At 40.1% G+C, this 26,215-nt stretch overlaps 2 protein-coding genes across 3 annotated transcripts in view; both read left to right on the forward strand.

Moving 5' to 3' along the window:
• The window catches only part of mtmr12 (myotubularin related protein 12), a 77,051-nt gene extending 59,809 nt beyond the window's left edge, over positions 1–17,242 (forward strand). Inside the window, exons 12-17 of one of the 2 annotated variants that reach the window (XM_055632748.1) lie at positions 1,789–1,859; positions 2,088–2,257; positions 4,598–4,768; positions 5,286–5,444; positions 8,524–8,580; positions 11,510–17,242. In XM_055632748.1, the coding sequence (XP_055488723.1) occupies positions 1,789–1,859; positions 2,088–2,257; positions 4,598–4,768; positions 5,286–5,444; positions 8,524–8,580; positions 11,510–12,091 (1,210 nt within the window). In that variant the 3' untranslated portion in view covers positions 12,092–17,242. The remainder of the gene's footprint in view (positions 1–1,788; positions 1,860–2,087; positions 2,258–4,597; positions 4,769–5,285; positions 5,445–8,523; positions 8,581–11,509) is intronic. The other variant, XM_055632758.1, reaches the window with a different exon arrangement.
• A 7,714-nt stretch (positions 17,243–24,956) lies between these two features.
• The window catches only part of golph3a (golgi phosphoprotein 3a), a 58,680-nt gene continuing 57,421 nt past the window's right edge, over positions 24,957–26,215 (forward strand). Inside the window, exon 1 of the mRNA XM_055632771.1 lies at positions 24,957–25,364. Within this exon, the coding sequence (XP_055488746.1) occupies positions 25,170–25,364 (195 nt within the window). The 5' untranslated portion in view covers positions 24,957–25,169. The remainder of the gene's footprint in view (positions 25,365–26,215) is intronic.

Raw genomic sequence — 26,215 nt, forward strand, 5'->3', positions numbered from 1 at the left:
GCATGCACCATAGAAAAACAAGCATCATTTGGAATAATGAAAGGATGTGCTGTGAAATTGGGGAATTTTCCATTATTTAATTTCTCATGACCAAAGCTGGTGAAGAATGAAATCTTGAACCAGAACTCTAGGTTCATCTGATTACTACATAAGTGTGCAATCTTTCAGTCTTAGCCACATTTCAGAGAAAAATCCACAGTATTTCTCCTGGATGCAATATTGCAATTTGAACACATTGCTTTGACTTCCTATTGAATTTCTGAATCTGATAAATGTGTTTCATCTGCATGTGGTTTTAATCTTTGTAATCATGGTTTGCAAAGTTGCAAAGGGTTTGTGATTATCCATGTACAAATTTGGGCTGAAGCTTGGAGCAAAATCTGTTGAACTGAACTAATGCTCAACGTACATTATAACTCCAATTATGCAGATGTAGTGACATTACAGGGTTATTAAAATGTTAGATAGTACTAATCTCTAAATTGGAATTACTACAACATTTGAGCTCTGATCTGTGGCAGTACTTGATCTGGCTTACACCAGTGGAATTGATTTGTACTCGTTTCCCCACTGTAGACATAACAAAACCTAGTTAGAATTTTAATTTGTAAATGAAATGAATCTTTGCTTTTTTTTTTTGCCCATTAATTCACAGAAATAGATTCAACTCAAAAGTAACTGAACTTTTTTGTTTTTGAATTAATTAAAGGTAAAGAACACGAATTGTGCCTTTAACTTTAATCCACTGGCTTCAGATGCAGATAAGGGCAAGTGCTGGATCACATTACCATATAACCATATAACAATTACAGCACGGAAAACAGGCCATCTCGGCCCTTCTAGTCCGTGCCGAACACTTATTTTCCCCTAGTCCCATCTACCTGCACTCAGACCATAACCCTCCATTCCTTTCCCGTCCATATACCTATCCAATTTATTTTCAAATGACAAAATTAAATGAACATGTCTGCAGAAGCAGATTGAAACTAGTTTTCCCTTTTTTAGCTCATGGATTAATTAAATCATGACTGTAAGAGTAACAATCCACTCTTTCTATCAACCTGGTAATGTAAGCTAATTGACATGCAACAGCTGATGTCTAGAAAATTAGACCTTTTTTGCCTCCAAGAACATCTGATGAATACCTTGTTCAAAATTGAATCTGGCATTTTTCTTGGATTTCAAGATTTTACTTCCTCCAGATGTGCCTCTGGTGTTATTATTTATGTAAGCAGGCAAGTATTTATACATTCTACAAATATGTGAACTGCATGTAGAATTGCAGTAATTGTTGGAACGTGCAGAAATGAGATCATTGTCCATATGACCCCTTGTTTTCCAGAACAAGGGGTCATAGTTTAAGGATAAGGGGGAAATCTTTTAGGACCGAGATGAGGAAAACTTTTTTCACACGGAGAGTGGTGAATCTCTGGAATTCTCTGCCGTAGAAGGTAGTTGAGGCCAGTTCATTGGCTATATTTAAAAGGGAATTAGATGTGGCTCTTGTGGCTAAAGGGATCAGGGGGTATGGAGAGAAGGCAGGAACAGGATATTGAGTTGGATGATCAGCCATGATCATATTGAATGGTGGTGCAGGCTCGAAGGGCCAAAGGCCTACTCCTGCACCTATTTTCTATGTTTCTATTGTCTGAGTTCTAGACAAGCTGCTGACTTTTTGGCAGGTTAATGAAGAACAGTGGAAGATAATATTTTCAAGATTGCTTCAAATCACTTTTCTTAAACAAAACCTGTGTACCAGATTGAAATGTTGACTGTTTTCCATTGCAGGCAATGTCTGAAGAAAGCATTGGATATTGTTGAATGCCTGGAGCATAAAAATACATCTGTGGTGCTTATGGGTAAGAATTGGAATTATTTCTTTGCATAGTGAATTCTTACAATATTTAATAAAATAAAATAAATGTAATCACTCAAAAGATGCAAAAACCTCCCATGTTGATTCAGTTTTTCACTTTCTTTAATTAACTTAAAAAAAAAAAAAGTCGTTTCAACTGACTGAATAATGTTGATCTTCCACGTTAGGGAGTCTATTTTAAGCATGTTCCTATTTTGTTTTCAACTTTCAGAAGAAAATTGCTCTGATCTGTGCTGTGTAATAGCTAGTCTGGTCCAGGTGATTATAGATCCACATTTTAGAACCATATCTGGCTTCCAGAGTTTAATTCAGAAGGAGTGGGTGATGGGGTGCCATTGCTTTCTAGACCGATGTAATCATCTGCGAGGCAATGATAAAGAGGTAAGGGTGAAACGTTTGTCATCTGGCTCTGGTTCTCCATTGCCAACTTCAAATAGGATGGCTATGTCAAATGCTGAACTGTAATGTTGCTTCATAATGTATTCATTTAAATAATATTCATTATATTTCTGCAGCTGTTGGACAAGTTGTGGATAAAAAGGTTGAAATCCATGTCTGTTCACAGAACTGAGTCATGGAATTGCCTAATTTTACATAGACCATTGTGGAAATAGGAATAGTGTAACTGTTTTAAGTCGATGCCCTTTCAGCAAATGGCCATACTGATGGCTATGTTTGTGCTGTTTCCTGCTCTTGTAAGTTACTAGCAATCAATGTACCTTCCACCCTTACTGTCATTGTATATTCCTTCTATCATGTTCATTCTTCAACCCCCTTGATTTTGTTTGTACCTGGATATGAATAAGGTGACCATTATAGAAGATAGAAACAAGGAACCACAGATGCTGGTTTACAAAATAAGATATTAGGCGCTGGACTAGCTCCGCGGGTCAGGCAACACCTCTGGCGAACATGGATGGGAGACGTTTCTGGTCGGAACCTTTCTTCAGACTGATGGAAGATCATTGACCTGAAATAGTAACTTTGTTTCTCTCACCACTGGTGCTGCCTGATCTAAGAATTCCCAGCGTCTGTTTTATTTTATGAAGTTCAGTTCCTGGCTGAAGATGAATCCAATGACAGCAGTTTTGGAATATCTTGTGTCTATGCATTACAGGAGGCCACCCTGTGGAGAATTTCTAGCAAAAAGCATTAAGGGTAAATATAGTCAAGGTAGGTTTGACAGTCGCAGTAAACAAGGTTAGCAGTCCATCCACAGGAATAAAAGTGAATAGACTAGGACAAGAGGGGCAAAGCAGCAGTATTAGGATACTGGATACAAGGAACTGTAGATACTGGTTTATAAAAATAGACACAAAGTGCAGGAGCAACTCGACAGATCAGGCAGCATCCCTGGAGAACTTGGATAGGTGATGTTCCGGGTCGGGTCCCCTTTTTAGACTCTCGTTTCAAGTCGAGTCTCTTCAGACTACATTTTCTGAAGAAGGGTCCTGATCTGAAATATCTTCTTTTTCTCCTGGGATGCTGCTTGATATGCTGAGTTATTCTAGCACTTTGTGTATATATTTGGTATGGACCATCATACTGTTCTTTGTTTCCACTTTCTGTCCTTTTCTAGTATTTGTAAACTGGAAGTTGAAAACCAGTTCATTCCAGATATAGTTGAGGGGAAGAAATTGCTCTGCTTTAGTCACCATTATCTCACTAAAAGGTAAGGAAGGGGCAGTAAGCTGGAGAGACAAGAGACTGCAGTGGAAGGGAGCATATGCATGATGAATGTACATCATCCTTCTGTGTCGCGTAGATCCACATTTCTTTTCACAATTGTGGTTTTTATGTTCAAGAAATGCAAGGCGAATAGAGTTAATAATGTTTTTAAACTTTGCTTTTGATAGTGATTTTCAAAACCTCCCCTCCCCCTCCTGCCACAATAAGGTCGTGGGAATGAACCCTCTCCCACAGCTGCCACATTCAGTATTGGACTCGAGTGAAAAGCAGCAGTGAATGTTGCTGACATCTGGTGCTGGAGTTTGACTCTGCTGCCAGTGGATCCGATACATAGCAGGAGTCCCAAATGGAAAAGGGAAACAGTGTAGTCTTGGTTTGAATCACTGCTCACTCTTGGTTATCGATTGACTCTGAACAGCACCGGTCGGTGTGGTTTTATCGCTACTGCAACTGGTGAGAACTACGTTGGCTCTGGGTCGGGTCCAATGCAGTTTTAACCTGTATCCCTGAAAATGACGACAATCGTCTGCCAGCTCAGTCCGCCAACACCCAGATCGGGTCTCTACCTGAGCTCCTCCTTCCCCCTTGCAGAACTTTGTCTAACCTTGTCTAAGGCATTTAATCTTGGCCCATTCAGAAATACAAAAACGCTGGAATTGACAGGATAGAGATCTGAGGACTGTTGGGTTCAAGGATGCTTCCAAGATTTGGTGCAAGCTCACAGGAGCTTGAACATATTTTATTATTAGAATTATTATAAATTATTAGAACAAGGCAAAATGTTTCCCTTTCAGATGGCTCAAAATGGGGTATTTTATAACTCGACATTATTAAATTAATTACAATTTTAAAACATTGCAGGTTAAATGTAGTCTAATTGTAGTGTATTTACTCTAGTTATCTGTGGACCACATTTGCATGCAACATGGTTTTGTTTTTGTTGCCTTTTGTAAGCAAATTAATTACATTTATGAAATTGCATATCTGTGCATATTTAAGATTAATATCTTTGCAATTTTCTTATACTTGAAGGCACCGGTATTTCTTCTCCTCTTGGAATGTATATGGCAATTGCTTCAGCAATACCCACCAGCGTTTGAATTTACAGAAACTTACCTGACAATATTGTCAGACAGCATGTATATTCCCATCTTTAGCACCTTCCTGTTCAATTCACCACACCAAAAGGATAATACCCAAATGGTAGGTATTCCAAATTGGGACAATTTATTTTTGTTAGATCCTTTACTATTGATTTGCTTCAGCTACCTGGTCACTGTTTTGTAATGATTTGTAATATCTCTGATACTTGCTATGATTTTGTCACTTGTAATGTTACCGAGGGGCAACGTGTGTTGATCAAGGAATAGTCTTTGGGCAAATGCTTGAGGTATTGAGGCAGGGTGAGGGGAAACCTTCCATTGCTGATAATTCTCTGGCAACTAGAATCAGACGATCATCGTTTCATCTTGTTACCTTTATACAGTTCTAAACTAGATGAAAATATTCAATGAAATTAAAAATGAGCTCAACTTTTAACATTTATATTGTTATATGGTGTTAGACTGATTATACATTTGTATCAAAAAGAAAAATCACTCAATTCTCAATTGCAATATTTTTTTACTTTTGGCTTCAGAGCAATAATGAATAACGTATTGTGGACGCCTTAACTGAGAAGCAGGACTTCATGCAAAATAACATTACTTTTTTTTTACAGCTTTATGAAGATCGGAATATCCTTAGTAGGTCTTTGAAGCTACCCACTGTGTGGGAATGGTCTGTGCAATTTGAGAATTCTGTTCAAGCACTCTTTTATAATCCACTTTATATTGGAAAGCCAAAACCTGGAAATGTTAGAAGAACACAACGTGTTAAGGTAATTACTTTAAATTTAGTTTGGGATCATGGAATCATTTGAGATACAGGCTCTTCAATCCATTGAGTAAGCACCTACTGTCAACCTCTCATTTACACTAATCCTGTATTCTCATCACATTCCCAAGAACTTCTCCCAGAACTCACTTACAGCGCATTCAGAAAGTATTCAGACCCCTTCACTTTTTCCACATTTTGTTACGTTACAGCCTTATTATAAAATGGATTAAATTCTTTTTTTTTAATTATCAATCTACACACAATACCCCAGAATGAAGAAGCAACAACAAGGTGTTTAAAATTTTCTGCAAAATAATTAAAAATAAATAATTGAAAGATCACATTTACATAAGTATTCAGACCCTTTGCTATGACACTCAAAATCGAGCTTAGGTGTATCCTGTTTGCATTGATTATCCTTGAGATGTTTCTACTACTTGATTAGAGTTCACCAGTGGTAAATTAAATTGATTGGACATGATTTCGAAAGGCACACCCCTGTCTATATAATGTCCCACTGTTGACAGTGCATGTCAGAGCAAAAACCAAGCCGTGAAGATGAAGGAATTGTCCGTAGGCCTCAGACTTTGAATCCCTTCATCTAAATCATTGATGTATATTGTAAATAGCTGCGGTCCCAGCACCGAGTCTTGCAGTACCCCACGACTTGAGGCTGTGATCACTCCCAAAGGTGCCTCAACAAAATACTTACATAAATGTATTTCAGTTATTTATTTTGATATTTCAGTTATTTATTTTTATTATTACTTTGATCAAAAATTTCCAACGAAACAGCTGTTTTTGCTTTTCTGAATGCACTGTACACACTGGGGATATAGTTGCTAATTAACCGCTTGACATACATACCTTTGGGACATGGGACGGGGTTGAGTACCTGGTGGGAACCCATATAGTCACTAGGAGAGCATGTAAACTCCACACAGACCGAGGTCAGGGTTGAAACCTGGTCTCTCGCATTGCAAGGCAACAGCTCCATGTGGCACCATGTGCTAGCCATTAAGTGTATTTGTATACTTATTCTTAAAACAGGTTTTTTCAAATGTTAATCTGAGGTAATAACATTCCACATATATTTTCATTGGATCTTCTGAGCTGGAGCAGTCTGTTCAGCGGTCTTGGTATTCCATCAAAAACTCAGTTGCACCTCATTCAACATGGTGTCATATTTTTATTCATCTTTACAGCGAAGTAATGTTTAAAATCGACATTCACATCAAATCACTGTCTCTGCGTTAAAGGCATTAGCAACACTTTTTGTGAAGGTTCAGGGTATGTCCATGACTGATTTTTAGAACCAAAATGGATAATCTGGCATTTATCACTCTATTCATCTGCCATAAATTTGCCCAATTGCCAAACTTGTTTAAATAACATTGAAGTCTCATTGTATCCCATTTACATTCCCCATATACCCTCGTCACCCTCTTATCTTTGTGTCAGCTGGACATTTAGAGATGTTGCATTTAGTTTCCCCATTCAAATCATTGGGAAACAGTGTGAATAGCTTGGGCCCAAACACTGATCCCTGCCACCCAGAAAAAGATCATTTTATTCTTACTTTTGTTTAAGAAGAACTGAAGATGCTGGAAAAATCGAAGGTAGACAAAAATGCTGGAGAAACTCAGCGGGTGAGGCAGCATCTATGGAGAGAAGGTGACGTTTCAGGTCAAGACCCTTCTTCAGACTGATGTCGGGGGAGAAGGGTGGGGGCGGGGAAAAGGAAAGGAAGAGGTGGTGACAGTAGGCTTGGATAAGTGCTGGGGAGGGGAAGGAGAGAGAAAGCAAGGATTACCTGAAATAGGAGAAGACACTGGTCATACCGCTGGAGTGTAAACTACCCAAGCAAATATGAGGTGCCGTTCCTCCAATTTGCGCTGGACCTCCCTCTGGCAATGGAGGAGGCCCAGGACAGAAAGGTCAGATTCGGAATCGGAGGGGGAGTTGAAGTGCTGAGCCACCGGGAGATCAGGTTGGTTAATGCAAACTGAGCGGAGGTGTTGGGCGAAGCGATCGCCAAGCCTACGCTTGGTCTCACCGATGTAGAGAAGATGACACCTAGAACAGTGGATGCAATAGATGAGGTTGGAGGAGGTGCAGGTTAATGGTCCCTGAAGAAAGGTGAGGAGATGGGAAGATGTGGCCAGTGGTGGGATTCCATTGGTGGTGGCGAAAATGTGGGAGGATTATATGTTGTAAGCGACTGCTGGGAGGGTGGAAGGTGAGGACAAAGGGGACTCTGTCCTTGTTATGAGTAGGGGGATGGGGGAGTGAGAGCGGTTTCCTATTCTTACTGTTTCCTATCTTGGGTTAGTTTAGTTTAGAGATACAGCGCGGAAACAGGCCCTTCAGCCCAGCGATCCCCGCGCATTAACATTTATCCTACACACACTAAGGACAATTAATATTTATACCAAGCCAATTAACCTACAAATCTGTGCGTCTTTGGAGTGTGGGAGAAAACGAAGATCTCGGAGAAAACCCACGCAGGTCACTGGGAGAATACAAACTCCGTACAGACAAGCACCTGTAGTCGGGATCGAACCCGGATCTCTGGCGCTGTAAGGCAGCAACTCTACTGCTACACCTCCTTGCCGCCCATCTAACGACCAATTTTCATTCTATATTAGATCATTATCGTCAATAATGTATACTGTAAATTTTCACACTAATCTGTGTGACCTTATAAGCCTTCTAATTAATCAAATTCAGATCATCTACTTTATCCTACTAACTACTCAGAATTCAACGTGATTTTTCTTTCATAAACCTATGCTGATTTTGTCCAATACTATTAATGCTTTCCAAGTTGTTGTTATGTCTCTTATAATACAATTCTAGCATTTAGTGCTATTGATATTGGGCTTACTGGTGTGTGATTCCCAACTTCATTTCTCCTCCTCCTCTAAATTAGGAAGCGGTGATATTTCAATAAGCACCTTTCCCATACAATAATGTGCCAATTATGGCTGGCTATGGATTACCTACAAAGGTTGTGGCATTTTCATATTTAAGTTATGTATGTCAACTTTTAGTAAATTTCCTTATTCATATCATCAAAGGATTCTGCACAGAACCACTTGGAGATTGTCCATGAAAATTTTCTGGATGTACCAGAGGTATTTTGAGGTCTTCCATTTTTGATGAGAACCATCTACTAACTTAATTGGGAGGGTGCATGTGGGGTAAACTTGCATTTCAGTTACATTTGCTTAAGTTTTAAGAAGCCATTGTTCAGTCAATTATCATATTTAAAATTGGAATGACAGTGGATGGGTGAACTATAGTTCAGTTAGACTATATCAATTAATCTTAACTCTTCCTGTAGAAATTTGCATTGCAAAACTCCATTAAGTCTGTTGCTTCGTGTGGGCCCTTTGTCAAAGTGTTTTAGTTACTTGTTGAAACTTTCAAATTTGGGGAAAAAGAGACACTGTTTCTTCTTGGCCTACCCTTTCCAGCAGAAAATAAATCTTCATTATTTCAAACATTATACCAAGATGAAAACAAGTTATGTTATATAATATCCATAGTTTCTATTACTTTTCTGTAGTGAGGTGCAGAATAAACCAGTTACTGTACTTAGTAATTGCAGTACAAACAATACCACATCTGAATTTTTTTATTAACTTTAGTTTTGTACTCCATGCACCTTTTAACGTAGTGTATTACCTTAGATATTGCCCTTGTACAAGGTCAATCAACGATGACAGATGCTTAGGAAAAGATTTTTGCAGCATCATGTAAAATCCTATGGATCCTCCCCTTGCTCGATGAGTAAATGTAAAACTTAGCTAATGGACTATCAAGCTTCCAGGTTAACATGATCTGAACTGATTTGCTGACCATGGTTGGGATGGCAAAGAGAATCAATCTGAACTGCTTTTCTCATGAATAGTGTTGGATTTTTGCAGGAAGGAAAGAAGAACATTATTTTGATTTTATACATTGTCCATATTTTCTGCACATTTTTAGTGCACCTTTAATTTTGTCTCTAATTCAAATAACTAGCAAATTGTAATTGTTCACTGCTTTCCAACTGCTTAATTGGAGGAGGATTAATCTGAACTATTATTAAAGTTTATTTTTTAGAAAAAAACATGTTGACATAGTGATTTACCACATCTATCTGAAAGTGAAAATTGCCCTCTTGAAACTTGCTCTTTGCATGCTATGCTGAATCATTGGCTGTTTTGCTTTGATGGAAAGATTGCAAATACCTATTCTGTTACGGAATGTCTCACCAGTAAAAATCATGCCACATTTTCATATACCAATCAATTCTAAATACAGTGCACTCCGTAATGTTTGGGACAAAGACCCATCATTTATTTATTTGCCTCTGAACTCCACAATTTGAGATTTGTAATAGAAAAAAAATCTCACATGTGGTTAAAGTGCATATTGTCAGCTTTTAATAAAGGCCATTTTTATACATGTTTGTTTCACCATGTAGAAATTACAGCAGTGTTAATATATAGTCCCCCCATTTCAGGGCACCGTAATGTTTGGGACAGCAATGTCGTGTAAATGAAAGTAGTCATGTTTAGTATTTTGTTGCATAGCCTTTGCACGCTTGAAGTCTGTGTTTCATGGACATCACCAGTTGCTGGGTGTCTTCTCTGGACATGGTCTGCCAGACCTGTATTGCAGCCATCTTTAGCTTATGCTTGTTTTGGGGCGAGTCCCCTTTAGTTTTCTCTTCAGCATATGAAAGTCATGCTCATTTGGGTTCAGATTGGGTGATTGATTTGGCCACTCAAGAATTTTAGCTTTGTTCATTATTATTTGGTCACTCTTCTGGGTGAGATGCTAACTGCATTTTGTTGTCTCTGTACTGTACACTGCACAATGGCATTAAAGATTGAATCTGAATCTGAATCTGAAAAACTCCTTTGTAGCTTTAGCAGTATGTTTGGGATCATTGTCTTGCTGTAGAATGAACCACCAGCCAACGAGTTTTGAGACATTTATTTGAACTTGAGCAGATAGGATAAGTTTATACACTTCAGAATTCATTATGCTACTACCATCAGCAGTTGTATCATCACAAGATCCTTTTCCAGAACTGTGGTTGCCCTTTTAAGTACTTATTGGCAAACTGTAACCTAGCCATCCTATTTTTGATGTTAACCAGTGGTTTGTTTCTTGCACTGTAGCCTCTGTATTTCTATTCATCCAGTCTTCTGTGGACAGTGGTCATTGACAAATCAACACCTGACTCCTCAAGAATGTTTCTGATCTGTCGGACAGGTGTTTGGTTTTTTTTCTTATTAGAGAGAATGCTTCTGTCATCAGCTGTGGAGGTCTTCCTTGGCCTGCCAGTCCCTTTGCGATTAGTAAGCTCACCATTGCTCCCTTTCTTCTTAATGATGTTCCAAACAGTTGATTTTGGTAAGCCTAAGGTTTGGCTGATGTCTCTAACAGTTTTATTCTTGTTTCTCCGTCTCATAATGGCTTCTTTGACTTTCATTGATGCACAACTTTGGTCCTCATGTTGATAAACAGCAATAAACGTTTCCAAAGGTTATGGAAAGACTGGAGGTGCTGAGAATTCTCTTATACCTGCATTAAGGGGCAATTAAAACACACCTGAACAATTACAAAGACCTGTGAAGCCATGTGCCCCAAACATTATGGTGCCCTGAAATGGGGGGACTATGTACAAACACAGCTGTAATTCCTACATGGTGAAACCAAAATGTATAAAAATGGCCTTTAATAAAATCTGATAATGTGCACTTTAACCACATGTGATTTTTTTTTTTTTCTCTATTACAAATCTCAAATTGTGGAGTACAGAGGCAAATAAATAAATGATGGGTCTTTGTCCCGAACATTATGGAGGGCACTGTGTAATGTGCTGTTATTTTCTGCTTCTCTGTCGCCTAAGTTACCTATGCATGTGGGTCTTGCAGTTTTATATTGTTATCATCCACTACCAAGATTTTAAAACATTCAATACCATCTTGGAGAATACTAGTTATACACCAATTGACGCTACCGATTAATAACCCTGTTGTTGCTGTTGCTGTTTTCTTTTCTTAGCCTCAGCGCCAGATGTCACTGCCATCCAGCCCATCTTATCATTCGAGACCTTCACCCAAAAAAGGATTTTTGAGGGAAGAGACTGATAACTTGATAAAGACATTTTTAGGCAAAAAGATAAGCAGATTAACATTCACCGCTGAGGATTCTTCGATTGACTGCCGACTATTCTATGAAAATTGGTGCAGTAAACCAATAGATCATCATGGACTGCTGCTTCCTCTACATAATGGTCCAGCTTTGAGAGTTTGGGCTCAGCGATATTTGCGCTGGATTCCAGAGGTTCAAATACTGGGAGGCAGTTCAACAATTGCTCTGAACAAAGCCTGTGAAATTGCAGATGAGATAAAACATTTACAGACCAAAGTATCTGAGAGGATGCTCAAAAAGCAAGCAAGCTCACCAAGTGCCGACTTCTTTGCACCATTTCAACAGGGCAGCCGACTTTCTACAACTTTTCCATTTGGCACATTACGTAGGCATTCTATAAAGCCCCGCATTCCAGTTTCTACAAACCTGTCAATGAGTTTTGGGTCAATGGAGAACTTGCCAGATGACGAGGAAGAACTTGGTTTGTTATAGTGCTGATTTTCTTTTGCCTAACATTTTTGATTTTGTGCTTTGCCCACTGACTTCACCAAAGTAAGTTTGCAAAAGTTTAATTTAATTTTTTACATGACTGTGAATTTCATGATTTTGAGTGGCATTGTATTCTATGCTTGGGTTTTCTTGTTTGGCAAGTTTCAAGCTGCTGTTCGTCTTCAGCTTATCTTTTGTTGGGAGGGTGAAGTTTAAATTAAACCAAAACAATGGTCAGTGACTTAATTTACAGAACATATAATGTTGACTTGTGGGCTTTTGCATTATCATTGTAGAACAGTTACCATAAAGCAGTTCCAGAGCCAAGTACCAGTGCAAAGATTTGCCAATCTGTGAAGACAAACCATTTTCTAAATTGCAGATGATGTGTAGGAAACTTGTATGGTAAAGAGTAATGATACAACTCCATTCTAAAGAGCTTACTAGGTAATTTCCTATTTTTAAACCCATCCCCCCCATCCCCCTAGTTTAAATGTATTTTAGGAATATTTGTTTTGTTGACTGAAACTTTCTTCAAAGAATGAAAGTATACATTAAGATGTGCACCTGCTCTTCCCCCTCTATTTAAGACTTTGAATGCCAAGAATCGGAAAAAGATTTATTATTTTTCAACTGCATTTTTGCATTTAATTGGGAGAAAAGTATGTAATATTCACTAGCTATTTGAAATGATATTTGTTGTGTGTCTTGTGAGTAACCTTGGAGCTCTTTTCGCTACTGAGCCCTGGAAACGTTATCCTTTTTTTCCGAATTAAAACAAAAACAAGTAAAACAAATCTTTGGTTTAAATCAGCATCTGCAATTCCTTCTGGCACAACAAGCAGGCACTTTTTTTTATCACCATTGTCTCATTTTAGAAAATGACACAATGTATCAAAATCTGCAACGTCCAACCATAAGAATACAGTTGTCAAGCTGCACATTGGGTTCTTGAAACTTATAATATACCTATATCACTAACAGAACCAGAGACTTGGCCCCAAGCCTCTACAGTAATGGTGTGACTTTAGCACTAGTAGGTATGACTGAACAATCTTTATCACCAGTATTCTGTTGAGAGAGCTGATACCACTTAAAGCACCTGACTGTGTTCTAGTTAATCTTCTGCACCTCTGGTTACAGTAGTGAGTGTTGGGGAGGCAAAATCTCGTGAACACTACTGGGCAGATTTGATATACGAACTGAATGATGACAGGTTTGGGATTCATGTTGTGCCTGCTAAAGCTAGTACTTATAGTGTAGTGCTTAAGTGCTGGTGTGTTGCCAGTTTGTTTATGATCATTTTAGTAACTTCGGAAGAAAATTAGGATTTTAAAACAAAATATAAGGTAATTTAAATTTGGACTCAAAAGAATTCAGACTGACTGATCTTCAATCCAGTTACTACTGGCCTAATTAAATTTGCTCTGATTAGTAATCTGAAGTCGGAAACTTTGGTTATTTTCCTTACCACGTCTGCTTCATTGTTCAACTTGACCTGTTATTTTGAGCAGATTAAGTATACTAAATTGATGCAGCTTACTCTTCTAAATGAAGCACCAAACTGGGTAGCAACAAAAGGAGCACTCAATACAGATTTTTTTTTAATGCGTCAAGTACTCCGCAGACTGGGTATCATGGAGAGAAAGGCAGCATTAACTTTCGTAAGTTATTGGAGCAAATTAGGCCATTTGGCCCATCAAGTCTACTGGACCATTCAATCATGGCTGATCTATCTTTCCCTTTCAACTACATTCTCCAGTCTTCTCCACATATCTCCTGACACCCGTACTAATCAAGAACATTTATCAAAACTAATAGCAAACTCGCTGAAATGTTAACTTTCTTTCAGTTTATTTCTACCCACTTCATACACCTACTGACTTTTCAGCTTTCTAGCATCCAACAATTATTTAAATTTATACTAGGAATACCTCCTATTGATAACGAGTACCTGAAATGGAAATACATTTTTTATTAACACATCAATAATGACAAATTATTACAATCCTTTTTAATAAACAGATGCAAAACACTCATGAAAATGGAATGTTCTTGGTTTATTGTTAAAACATCAATGTACTTTTAGTATATCTTGCAATCCATCTACAGATAAGTCTGCAGCAGAGGCACCAGTATTTGTTGCCAATCATTGTATATTTCAATTCTGGATAAATTATAAATTTGTTTCATTCTTTAAATACATGTTTGTCCCTAGTTCAAAGAGCACAATGTGGAGTGTAAGTTTAGTGAGTTCAATTGTTTTGCATCAAATAAATAATGCATTCAGTGGCTTTGCGAAATTGCAACTGCAAGGAAATTACATCGAAATTGGAGTCCTGAATGACCTTGTAGCTTACTGGTGCCATACATTCTTGAAATGCTTCTGCCAAATTATAGATTTTTTTTTCCCCTTTTATAAAAAGATTATACTTAAAAAAAAATTCTGCTTGCCAGGCTGCAATTAAATATACTTGGTGTTACCATGAAATACAAGCAGGCACACTCATTTGTCACTCCATGTTTTATCAACCAGAGGAGAATAAACCCATCATTTTACTTTAATTGTATTTATAGATGATTAAAATAACTTCTACTGCATTCTTGGCTCCATTGGTAATAAGTGTTTAGGAAGGAACTGCAGATGATAGTTTATATAGCTGATACACATAAATGCTGGAGTAACTCAGCGGGTCAGGCAGCATCTCTGGACAAACGGAATGGGTGACTTTTCAGGTTAGAACCCTCATCAGACTTGGTCTGAGGAAGGGTTCTGACCCAAAATGCCACCTATTCCTTTTCTCCAGAGATGCTGCCTGACCTGCTGAGTTACTCCAGCATTTTGTATCTACATTGATAATAATCTGGCTTTCATGAATAATTTTTCACCTCCATTTTTTTTCTTTCACCACATTTTAGTTGCAAGTTATTTTGCATTGATGTATTCTCAATTCAATACAGAAACTAGTTTAAATTAATTATCTTCCAGTTCCGTCAAACATAATCAAGCTATTAGACTTTAGATATTCTTATAAAGCATAATATCTTGATTTATAAAAGATGAATAGACAATCGTCAATGCCATCATCTGCCTCCCATCTTGTACAGTGGTTGCAAAAATCTTATCAATATAGACTACTGAATTGATGTTTTTGTCTTTTAATGAATGATGTATCCACATTTTGTTTTGACTAGGGGAGATCAGTAGGTATATTCCAGTTGAGAGAGTAACTTGCCAGATCTTCAACTATTTGTTTACATTTCTTTATAATCCGCTTCCAAGAGGCAATAAGGATCTGCTCTTAAACCTGAGATTCCTTGTTTAAATTCACAACTTCCTATCTGCAGAAAGGTCCTGAACTGAAATGTTACCTGTCCATGTTCTCTAGATATGCTGTCTGACCCATTGAGTTACATCAGCACTTTGTCTTTTCTAAATTCATGAACATTTAATTGCAGTAATTTGTTGTGATTTATTTCTACAATTCCTCAATTTCTGCTTTTATTGTACTATTAACTTTAAATATGCCTTGCAAATTGATGATTACTTCACATTTTCACTGCATATGATACGATAGAACATTATTCATCCCAGGAGGGAATTTGGTCAAAAGGGTTTAAGAAGGAACTGCAGATGCTGGAAAATCAAAGATACACAAAAATTCTGATGAAACTCAGCGGGTGCAGCAGCATCTATGGAGCGAAGGAAAGAGGTAACGTTTCGGGCCAACACCCTTGTTGATTCTGAAGAAGGGTTTCGGCTTGAAACGTTGCCCATTTCCTTCGCTCCATAGATGCTGCTGCACCCGCTGAGTTTCTCCAGCATTTTTGTGTACCTTTGGTCAAAAGGGTAGCATATGAACTTTTGTTATGGAAGATACAGATTCATTACTTGGATTCTGACTTTAGATTTAATTAAAGATGCCAATGAAAGTGATTTTGGATTCCTACTTTGCTTACACAAGGATATTATTTCTCAGTATGCATGAATATTTTTGTGAAGCCTATATAGTGATCATGTTACTTTTTTGTGATTTAAAAAAAAATGATTTTGAAGTTTCTCACTTTATTGCCTTATTTATTAAGCCCATTTTGACAGTTTTTGCCAATGTTTGTTTCTCAAAAATGCTGTTAATATTTTTATACAACTTTCAGGAAATATTTGCATGGGCCTTTAAGAGCTTTCCTTTTACCTGAGAACATTAAGCTTATAATTACAAGGTCTTTCATTTGAATTTAATGCATATGTATTATTTGACCTTAATAAATACAAGGGGTGCTAAAATAAAAAATGCTTTAATTTAAAAATTATACTATTTCATCAACCTGTTGAATCTTATGATTAAACATGGCTAGTTGGTGAAATTTGACTGCAAAGACTGAAATTAGTACGTTGTGTATAATGTGCAAAAAGCGCTTCAATTCTTTTTAGGTTGTAGGGTGTTTACATAATAAGTGACTGGAGGAAATATGTTAATAGGAAATCATGTTTATTCAGCTGTCGGGTAAATGAATTGGCAGTTCACTGGTTTGTAATTTGTACACTTGGGCAATGAGTTTTAAGCTTCAAGTACACGTGGAAAACAATGATCCAAGCATGTTTCTGTTTCTTTGCAAATAGAATACTATTCCCACTTCCCCAATCCAGCTCTTTAAAATGTATCTGCTTGTAGAAAATGTAATGAATCTTTTGCCTTCTAAAATCTTATCCATGCATCATAAATTCCAGTCATCAAACTTAAAAAGTTTTTATAATTTAGAAAAAAACATGTTTTGTTTCATGTGCTATACAAGTCTATGTGTAACTTGTTGTCTTCTGTACATTGAGCATTTCGGATCAGAATTTGACTACTAATTCACGAGCAGCCTTAACCATATTGTCATACTGTAAATTGTGTCAAACTGCTTTATTGTGCCTTGTCAATAACAGATTTGCGAATAATTTAATTACATTGCAACATGGTCTGTACTTGTATTTTTTATATTGTGGCACTGATATCAGAACCAAATGTATATAATGGATATTACAGTAGCTAATGAATTTTGTGAAACTTTACTGTAACTTTGCTCCCTTGGTTGTTTTAGTTTTTAAGGTCATTCCTGTTGAAATTGTAATGTTTTCCCAATTAAACAAAGACAAATTCAACATGTCAATGCTGCTTTTGTATAATCTAAATGCTATACAATATATCCATTTATTAATTGTTATCATCATTATTACATTTTTTCACCCTGAAACTAGCCTATTGATAACAGTTTTATTCATTGAGAGCCTTTAGTTTTTTCAACCCTGGCGTTAAACTTATAAGACCTATTTTATGGATCATGTTGCAGAAGAATAAAATTAAATTACTGAATGCTATTTTTTCCCCTAATGCTGACCTACTGCTGCATTGGTCTTTAAGCACATTCTAATGGTGTGTGGCCGGATTGGTTGTACTTGTTGGGAGAGTCGTTATGGAATGGTGTTATGGTGTAAGCTTCAGTAGAAGTAATCTTAATCACTAAGCAGTCCAAGTTATCAGCCAACGATCCCTGAAGGGAGCCATAGAGGGAACTCGTGTGGCAAATAGACATGTCATATTGGGACTATAGGCACAGCCTTTTTGGAGTTATACTGTGTAGAGTATACATCCACACTGACCAGATATTGTCCCATTTATCAACACCTGCTCCCGCCTACTCTGTTTGGATAATTCCAGTGCTTGTTTAGTTATTCTATGGCGTACAACCACATGCCTCCACCAAACACTTGGGCAGTGGCTTCCAGATTTCAACTACGATCTTGGTGGACAAGTTCTTACTCTATTCACCCTTAAATCTCTTATTTTAAATCCACTACCTCTAGTTTTTGGTTGAAGCAGGTATTGACAAGATGACTTGCATGTATATGATCACCTTCCCATCCAGTTAAGAAATTGCGAAAATAGACACAATGTTGGAGTAACTCAGCGGGATAGGCAGCACCTCTGGATAGAAGGAATGGGTGATCTGTCGGGTCGAGACCCCACTTCAGACCTCTTCATATCCTAAAGTACATTATAATCATTGACTGGCTTTGATGAAATGCAGCTGAAGCTGATGATTTCCCTCCACTCAAATAATTCAAAAAAAAGATAAGCTAATATCAACACTGACATGGGTATGACAGCACAATCTTGCAGACTTTTAATTGGCTTGGTGTTGTACATTCCATTTAAGTTAAGCTGGCCACAATAGGGTTGCAGGGATATTTATACAGTTTAAATATCATTCTTTAACCCTATAGGTTATAGCACATAAAATGCTGGCCCAGATATTTTTAATATGAAGATTCTGACTTCCAATACCCTTCCGGGTGTACACTCCAGTTCTCTCTTCTCCCACTAATGGGCTCTCACTAATCACCTGACTCAAGCCTCTGAATCATTTTGAAAACCTCAGCTGCCATGGCAAAAGAAAAAACATCCTCAAACACATCCTGGTCAAGCTGTTGCCTCACAGCATCACAGACCTCACAGGATCAGTATGAAGAAGGGTCCCCACCCGAAACGTCACCCATTCCTTCTCTCCAGCGATGCTGCCTGTCCCGCTGAGTTACTCCAGCATTATGCGTCTCGAGTGGAGTTTGCACATTCTCCTTGTGACCTCATTCCAAACACATGCAGGTTTGTAGATTAAGTGGCCTGTAAATTGTCCTGAGTACGTAAGATGTGGATGTGAAAGTGCAATAACGTAGCACATGTGTGAACGGATGGCCTTGGTGGGCTGAAGGCCCTGTTGAGATCCTGTGATACAAAACTAAATCGCTGCCACTTTAGATGTTATGTCCCTTATTGCAGGGACCAAAATATGACATTGTACTCTAGGTGTGTCCTAACCAGTGGTATAGGTACAGCAATACTTCTCTCCTTTTAAATTATTTTCCTTGCCCAAATAAAGGTATGTTTTAGGTATGCCTCCTTAACTGCCTTCCCAGTCACCTCTAATCTAAGGGAATGTAACTCCAAGACCTGTGTTCTATTATTCAGTGGGCAAATAAGTGGCAGATGAAATACAAATTCCCCAACATTTTCACCACCTCCAATGGGATCTCACCACTAGCCACATCTTCCCATCTTCACTCCTTTCAGCCAAGACCGTTCCCTCCGCAACATCCTGGTTAACTCATCCCTTTCCACCCAAACCATCTCCTCCCCAGGTACTTTCCCCTGCAACCGCAGGAGATGCAACACCTGTCCCTATACCTCCTCCTTCGACTCTGTCCAGGTATCCTGACAGCCCTTTCAGGTGAGGCAGAGGTTCACTTACACCTCCTCCAACCTCACCTGTATCCGCTGATCCAGGTGTGGACTCCTATATATCGGCGAGACCAAGTGTAAGCTCAGCGATAGTTTTGCTGAACACCTGCACTCTGCCTAGAGTCTAGACCAACATGATCTCCCGATTGCTCAGCACTTTAACTCCCCCTTCTATAATGCCCTTGCTGTCCTCTGCGAGTGAGACCCAATGTAAATTGGAGGAACAGCACCCCATATTTCGCTTGGGCAGCTTACCCCACCCAGTGGTATATTGACTTCTCTAACTTCAAGTAATCCTTGCTTTCCCTCTTTTCGTCCCACCCCATCCTAGTTCTTCAACCAGTCTAACTGTCCTCCTGATAAAATTTTACATTATGCCTCGTTGTCACCTTCCCCTCGCTGACAATGATCTATTCTACAATTCCCTTTTATCCTCGTCTTTTGATCTCTTTTCGCACCTTACCCTACCTCGTTTCCCTCTTCACTGTCTCTCAGCCTGGTCTCGACCTAAAATATCATCCCATTCCTTCGATCCATTGCTCAATCTGTCCCGCTGAGTTACTTCAGCATTTTGTCCATCTTTGGTGTAAACCAGCATCTGCAGTTCCTTCCTACAGAAGATAGACCCAAAAAGCTGGAGTAATTCAGCAGGACAGGCAGCATCTCTGGAGAGAAGAAATGGGCGACTTTTCGGGTCGAGACCCTTCTGCAGACATATTTATTCCTTTACTTGATTACAACCACAACATACATTACCTTGCATTTATCTGGATTTAATTTCTTTTCCCCACCTGATCACTTTCTGTTGCCTATAATAACGTACTCACTAACTGGTATGGCATTATATGCAAATCTTGTTAAATGTATGGCCCACGATTGTATTGTAAGGCCCTACCATTGATCCCTGTGGAGCTTCCCAGTCTCTCAACTCCTGTTAGTCATTGTGCCTTGCTTTCTGCCATTCTGGTAACTTTGCATTCAGCCTGCCACTTGTCCTTGAAACGTGTTGATTTTGCTTAATTTTGTTTGTGGGGCATGGCCTGCAGGAATTTTATGGAAATTGATAATCAAATGTGCAGTCATAGTTGAGTAATTTATTGAGATACTAAGTGTAATGTTAATTGCTTATGAATGAGTAACCACTGTTCATGAATAACCTGTTTTCTAAATGATCTGGAATAGCGCCTCAGCCTATCAGTGCGTGTAATATTTGGTATACCCTTTCACCTCTTTAAACAATACTGCTACACTAGCAGACTCCCAAAATCTAGTTTCATGACTACTGCCAAAGAAGATTGAAAAGAAATCGCAGTGGGAGCTGCTGTTAATTCTTCACTTACAGAATTTTGAAGAACCTAGTAGATATTTGAGAAACCAGAACATGAGGAGGAATGAGGAATTCCCTTGAACGGTTCTGATTCTTCACTTCTCTACCCCAGATAGCTAAGTTGGCTGTTATTGAATGTGCTCACGGTCAACTTGTTAGATCTTTGAACTGTGAGGGATTTGGAGGGAGTGAAGAAAAAAGATTTAAAAGAACAAAAACACAAACAACCCTTAACTCTAATATACCGACAAGATCAGTAAATAAAATTAATAAATAGATAATAGAAATATTAAAAATATATTGCGCATTATATTGCACCACGAATTGTGTTGTGTTGTCCGCGGTGTTGTCTATCTGAGTTTAGTTCTTTTATGGCACATAGGTAGAAACTGTTAATTAGTCTACAAGTGCGGGCCTTCAGAGACCTGTATCACCTCCCAGAGGGCAGCAGAGTGAAAAGGTGGTAGGCAGGGTGGGATGAGTCCTGTTTGATGTTTGTGGCACGGCGTAAGCATCGGGCCCTGTAAATGTCATCCAGGGAGGGTAGTTGAGCGTTTGTGATGCTCTGTGCTGTTTTTATAACTCTCTGTAGTGCCTTCCTTCCAGCCACAGTGCAGCTAGCAAACCACACCAGGATGCCATAGGAAAGGATGCTTTCCACGGCGCACCGGTAGAAGGGCAGCAGCAGGTGCTGTGAAACGTTTGCTCTCTGCAGAGACCTCAGGAAATATAGCTGCTGCTGTGACTTCTTCACGAGAGTGATGGTGTTCACTGTCCATGTGAGGTCCTGGGAGATGTGTATATACCTAGGAACTTAAAATCAGTGACTCAAGTCAGCCATCATTTTACTAAAGATGGAATAACCTAAAAGTTCCGATTTTCCTGCTCTTTTATTCACTCCAGGCTGTATGTTTTGTCAAATTAACAAAAGTGAATGCAAGAAACCCTGACAACCTTTATTTATTCTTTAACTAACACCGAATAAACAAATGCTTATTCAGCTGTAGTTTGAATGGTTGTTGAATAAAAACTGCCTGTAGTATTTGTCAACCTAGTAACATTAACAAGAGTAAGCCATTCAGCCCAACAGACATGCTGTACTACTTGCAATCATAATGATCTTTTACCTTGATATCGTGTTCCTTTCTGCAATCTCTTGATTTCCTTTAATATTCAAATATCTACAATGCCTAACATGACTACACTCAAACACAGTGGCTTTTTGCTGCTCTTTGTTACAGAATTCCACAGAAATGTTTATTTCTATTCCTGCACTTATTTTGAGATCATGACCCTTGGTTAAAGATAGTCTAACAAGGGGAAACATCAACTCTAACAGCCTTGCTAAACCCTGTAACATATTGTTTAAGAAGGAACTGCAGATGCTGGAAAGAAGGTAGACAAAAGCGCTGGAGAAACTCAGCGGATGCAGCAGCATCTATGGAACGAAGGAAATAGGCAACGAAACCCAAGGGTTTCGGCCCGAAACTTTACTCCATAGATGCTGCTGCACCCGCTGAGTTTCTCCAGCACTTTTGTCTACCCTGTAACATATTTGTGTTTCCAACTTTTTTTTTTAAACTTGATTTTAAAAATGTTTTAAATTTAAACTGTTGAATCTCCCCTTCATAAAACAAACTTGCCATTCCAGGATTTAATTTGGTCAGGGGTAGATTAAGTAAATACTGAGATATTGTGAATCAGAATATTTCCATGTGGGCACATGTCCAGGTAATGTAACATGATACATGTAACTGTAAAGGAGTTTTTTTGAAGATTGTTAAAGCAAATTCATATTAATCAAGTATTAAAATGGATTAGGAAAGTAAAAAAAGATGACTGTAAACAATGTGCTGAAGAAATTTCATGTATAAAACTTGCAGATCAGTGAAGGTCAGGGGACTAATTAAGTCTGCAGTGTCCTGTTTGAAACAGAGATAACCAGGAACAAATAGATTACATCTGCTATGAACATGCTAAGTAGGGACTTGAAACAAGTATATGAGGGGCAGACTTCTGATTATGAGAGAGAACACAAAGAAAGGGTTGATGCATCCAGAAGTCCATTTCAACACAACAAAAGACAATAAGCAATGGGCTCTAAGACAATAAATAACTGGGAGCGTGAGAGAGCAAACAAGAATGATAAGAAATAACAAAATCAGCAAAAGAAATAAGGTTGATAATAAGACAAAAATATTATTGAAATGACAAAGAGCACAACTGTTAGGTACCAAGTCAGATCAAATGAAAACATACAACTATAGATACAGAAATTAGGGGAAAAAGCAAAAGTGACCAAGAGAATAAGAAACGCAGCATCTTTAAAGTTTCTATGGATAAAGATTACCGTTAGAAAGTCATATAGTGATTAGGTGTGGAAACAGGCCCTGCGGCCCAACTTGCCCACACCGGCCAACATGTCACAGCTATACTAGTCAGGGCCATTGACAACGCCCAGAGGATTGTCGGCTGCCCTCTCCTTACCTTGGAGTTCCCGCTGCACCAAAAAATCCCAGAGTATCATAAAGGACATTTCCCACCTCGGACACTCCCTGTTTGAACTGTTGCCGTCAGGCAGACGGTACAGATCTACAAGGACAAGGACGAACAGACTAAAAAACAGTTTTTACCCCACTGCTATAAAAGCACTAAATGTAGCCGCCAAGGAATGCAGGGGCGAGACATACTAAGGGACTGTGGTACACTGTGAAATCGACAGAAGGATGGAGGGTTGGGTGTTTATGCGTGCTATTTTCGTGATATTTATTTTAGTTGTTTATCTTTTAATATTTTACCTTGTATGTATCGTTAGCTTTTAGAAATGTTCGAATGGTGCACTGACTGGCTGACATTTTTAAATTTCGTTGTACGTGGTTCATGTTACAATGACAATAAAGAAACTATTCTATTCTAGTCCCACCTGCCTGTGTTTGGTCCATAATCCTTCCAAACCTGTCCTTTCCATGTACCTTTCTAAGTGTTTCTTAAATGTTGGGATAGTCCCTGCCTCAACAACCCCTCCTACATACCAGCTTGTTCCATATCTCCTCCACCATGTGTGTGTGAAAAATTTACCCCTCAAATCCTTAAATAAATCTTTTCCCCTTCACTTTAAACCTATGCCCTCTGGTCCTCGATTCACCTGCTCTTGGCGATCTATTCCTCTCATGATTTGACAGACCTTTATAAGATCACGACCAGTTGGTCCTGTCGCCCAGAGGCTGGGGCCAGAGTAAAAGAATCTCACACGCTTCACCTGTGCTATGATTAAAGAGGAAACATGAATGGCATTGACATCAAATGCATAGATTATCTTGCACTGAATGTAGAGTGAGAACTGCCCTGGTTTTATTTACAGTATATATACACAATAGAAAACAATTCTGCATCATGGACAAATCTGAATCTTTAGACTGACTGTAGGAGGGAACTGCAGATGTTGGTTTAAATCGAAGATAGACACGAAATGCTGGAGCAACTCAGCGGGACAGGCAGCATCTCCGGAGAAAAGGAATGGGTCGAGATGTCAGGGGAGATAGATATGGAAGTGAAAGGTGCCGTCCCCCCCCGCACCCCCACCCCCCGCCTACCCGAACCACCATCACCACCTCCCCCCCCACGCCCACCTGAACCATCACCATCACCACCTTCGCGCCCCCCCCCCCCCCACCACCACCATCATCCCCCCCCCGCCTACCCGAACCACCACCACTCACCCCATCACCACCACCCCCTACACACCATCACCACCCCCCGCCCGTCCCCACACCACACTAACATCACCACCACCACTCTCCCACCCCCTACACACCACCACTACCACCACTACCATCCCCCGCCCCCGCCCCCCCACACCACCACTACCATCGCTAGCCCACTACCACCCCCGCCCGTCCCCACACCACCACCACCACCACCACCACCACTGTCCCCCCGCCTGTCCCCACACCCCCACTACCACTACCACCACTCTCCCCCCGCCCGTCCCCACACTACCACTACCACCACCACTCTCCCCCCGCCCGTCCCCACACACACCACCACCACCACCATCACCATCACCACTCTCCCCCCGCCCGTCCCCACACTACCACTACCACCATCACCATCACCACTCTCCCCCCCGCCCGTCCCCACTACCACCACTACCACCTACCACCACCACCACCACCACTCCCCCCCCGCCCGTCCCCCCACTCTCGCCGCCGCTCGGCCGCGGCCTTCGCCACATCCCCCTGTGACGTCACGGGGCCTCCCCGCCGCCATATTGCTGGAAAGTCACCCGTTTGCGGGCCGCTCGCTCGCTGCCTCGCTCGTTCTCTCTCCCGGAATCCGCGCCCTCCCTCCCTCGCCTGCCCGGCAACGAGCGACCGCTACATTGATGAAGCCTGTCTGCTGACAAAAAGGCAGCAGGAGCGGCTCTCCTCCTCCTCCTCGCCCTCTCTCCTCCCCCCCCCCCCCCCATCGAGCCATGTCGACTCTCACCCACAGGAGCTCCGGCCTTGTCCAGAGGAAAACCGAAGCTTCCAGAAACGCGGAGAAAATCTCCGAGGACGACGAGGACCAGAGGGACGAGCAGGACCAAGAGGGCGAGAAGTGCGACTCCAAAGAAACTCGCCTCACCCTGATGGAGGAAGTCTTGCTCTTAGGCCTGAAGGACCGGGAGGTCTGATTTGTTTTATTAGGTTTCACTTTGGATGGCAAGGAAATGTTTTTCTTTTTAAATATGTCGTGAAATGTATTTATATATACGCCGTGTGCCAGCCGTGTAACAGCCAGCCTAACCCCGCTAAACGGAAGAACTTTCGACCAGGGGGCGGGTCCTGGGCGTGATAGACGGGAGCGTTAGCCAATGGCGAGGGGGAGCGGCCGCTCTAGAAGCACGTGGTTGAACAGTTTGTCCAATGGGAGTGAGGGGGAGGCGGGACTTGGGCGAGCGGCCTGCGGTTGGCTGCAAAAGTACACGGTCCCTGCACTTGGACTCCAGTCCAGCTCAGTCCCGCTGGTGTTGCTGGCAGGCACATCACCCACAACTATGCAACTTAACAAAAACAAACTGACTGCGCAAGGGATGTATCTTTACATGGACAGGACAGTCCGTGGCATTTACTTTGACAGGGTTGGTGGAATAAGTCTAGGGCCACAGGTCACAGCCTCACAATAAAGGACTCCATTCGGATGATTTTTTTTTAGAAACATAGAAAATAGGTTGCAGGAGTAGGCCCTTCGAGCCAGCACCGCCATTCAATATGATCATGACTGATCATCCAAAATCAGTACCCCGTTCTGGCTTTTTTTCCCCCATGTCCCTTGATTCCCTCAGCCCTAAGACCTACATCTAACTCACTCTTGAAAACATCCAGTGAATTGCCCTCCACTGCCTTCTGTGGCAGAGAATTCCACAGATTCACAACTCTTTGTGAAAAAGTTTTTCCTCATCTCAGTCCTAAATGGCCTACTCCTTATTCTTAAACTGACCCCTGATTCTGGACTTCCCCAACATCAGGAACATTTTTC

This window comes from Leucoraja erinacea, chromosome 1 (assembly GCF_028641065.1).
Source record: "Leucoraja erinacea ecotype New England chromosome 1, Leri_hhj_1, whole genome shotgun sequence".
NCBI lineage: Eukaryota > Metazoa > Chordata > Chondrichthyes > Rajiformes > Rajidae > Leucoraja > Leucoraja erinaceus.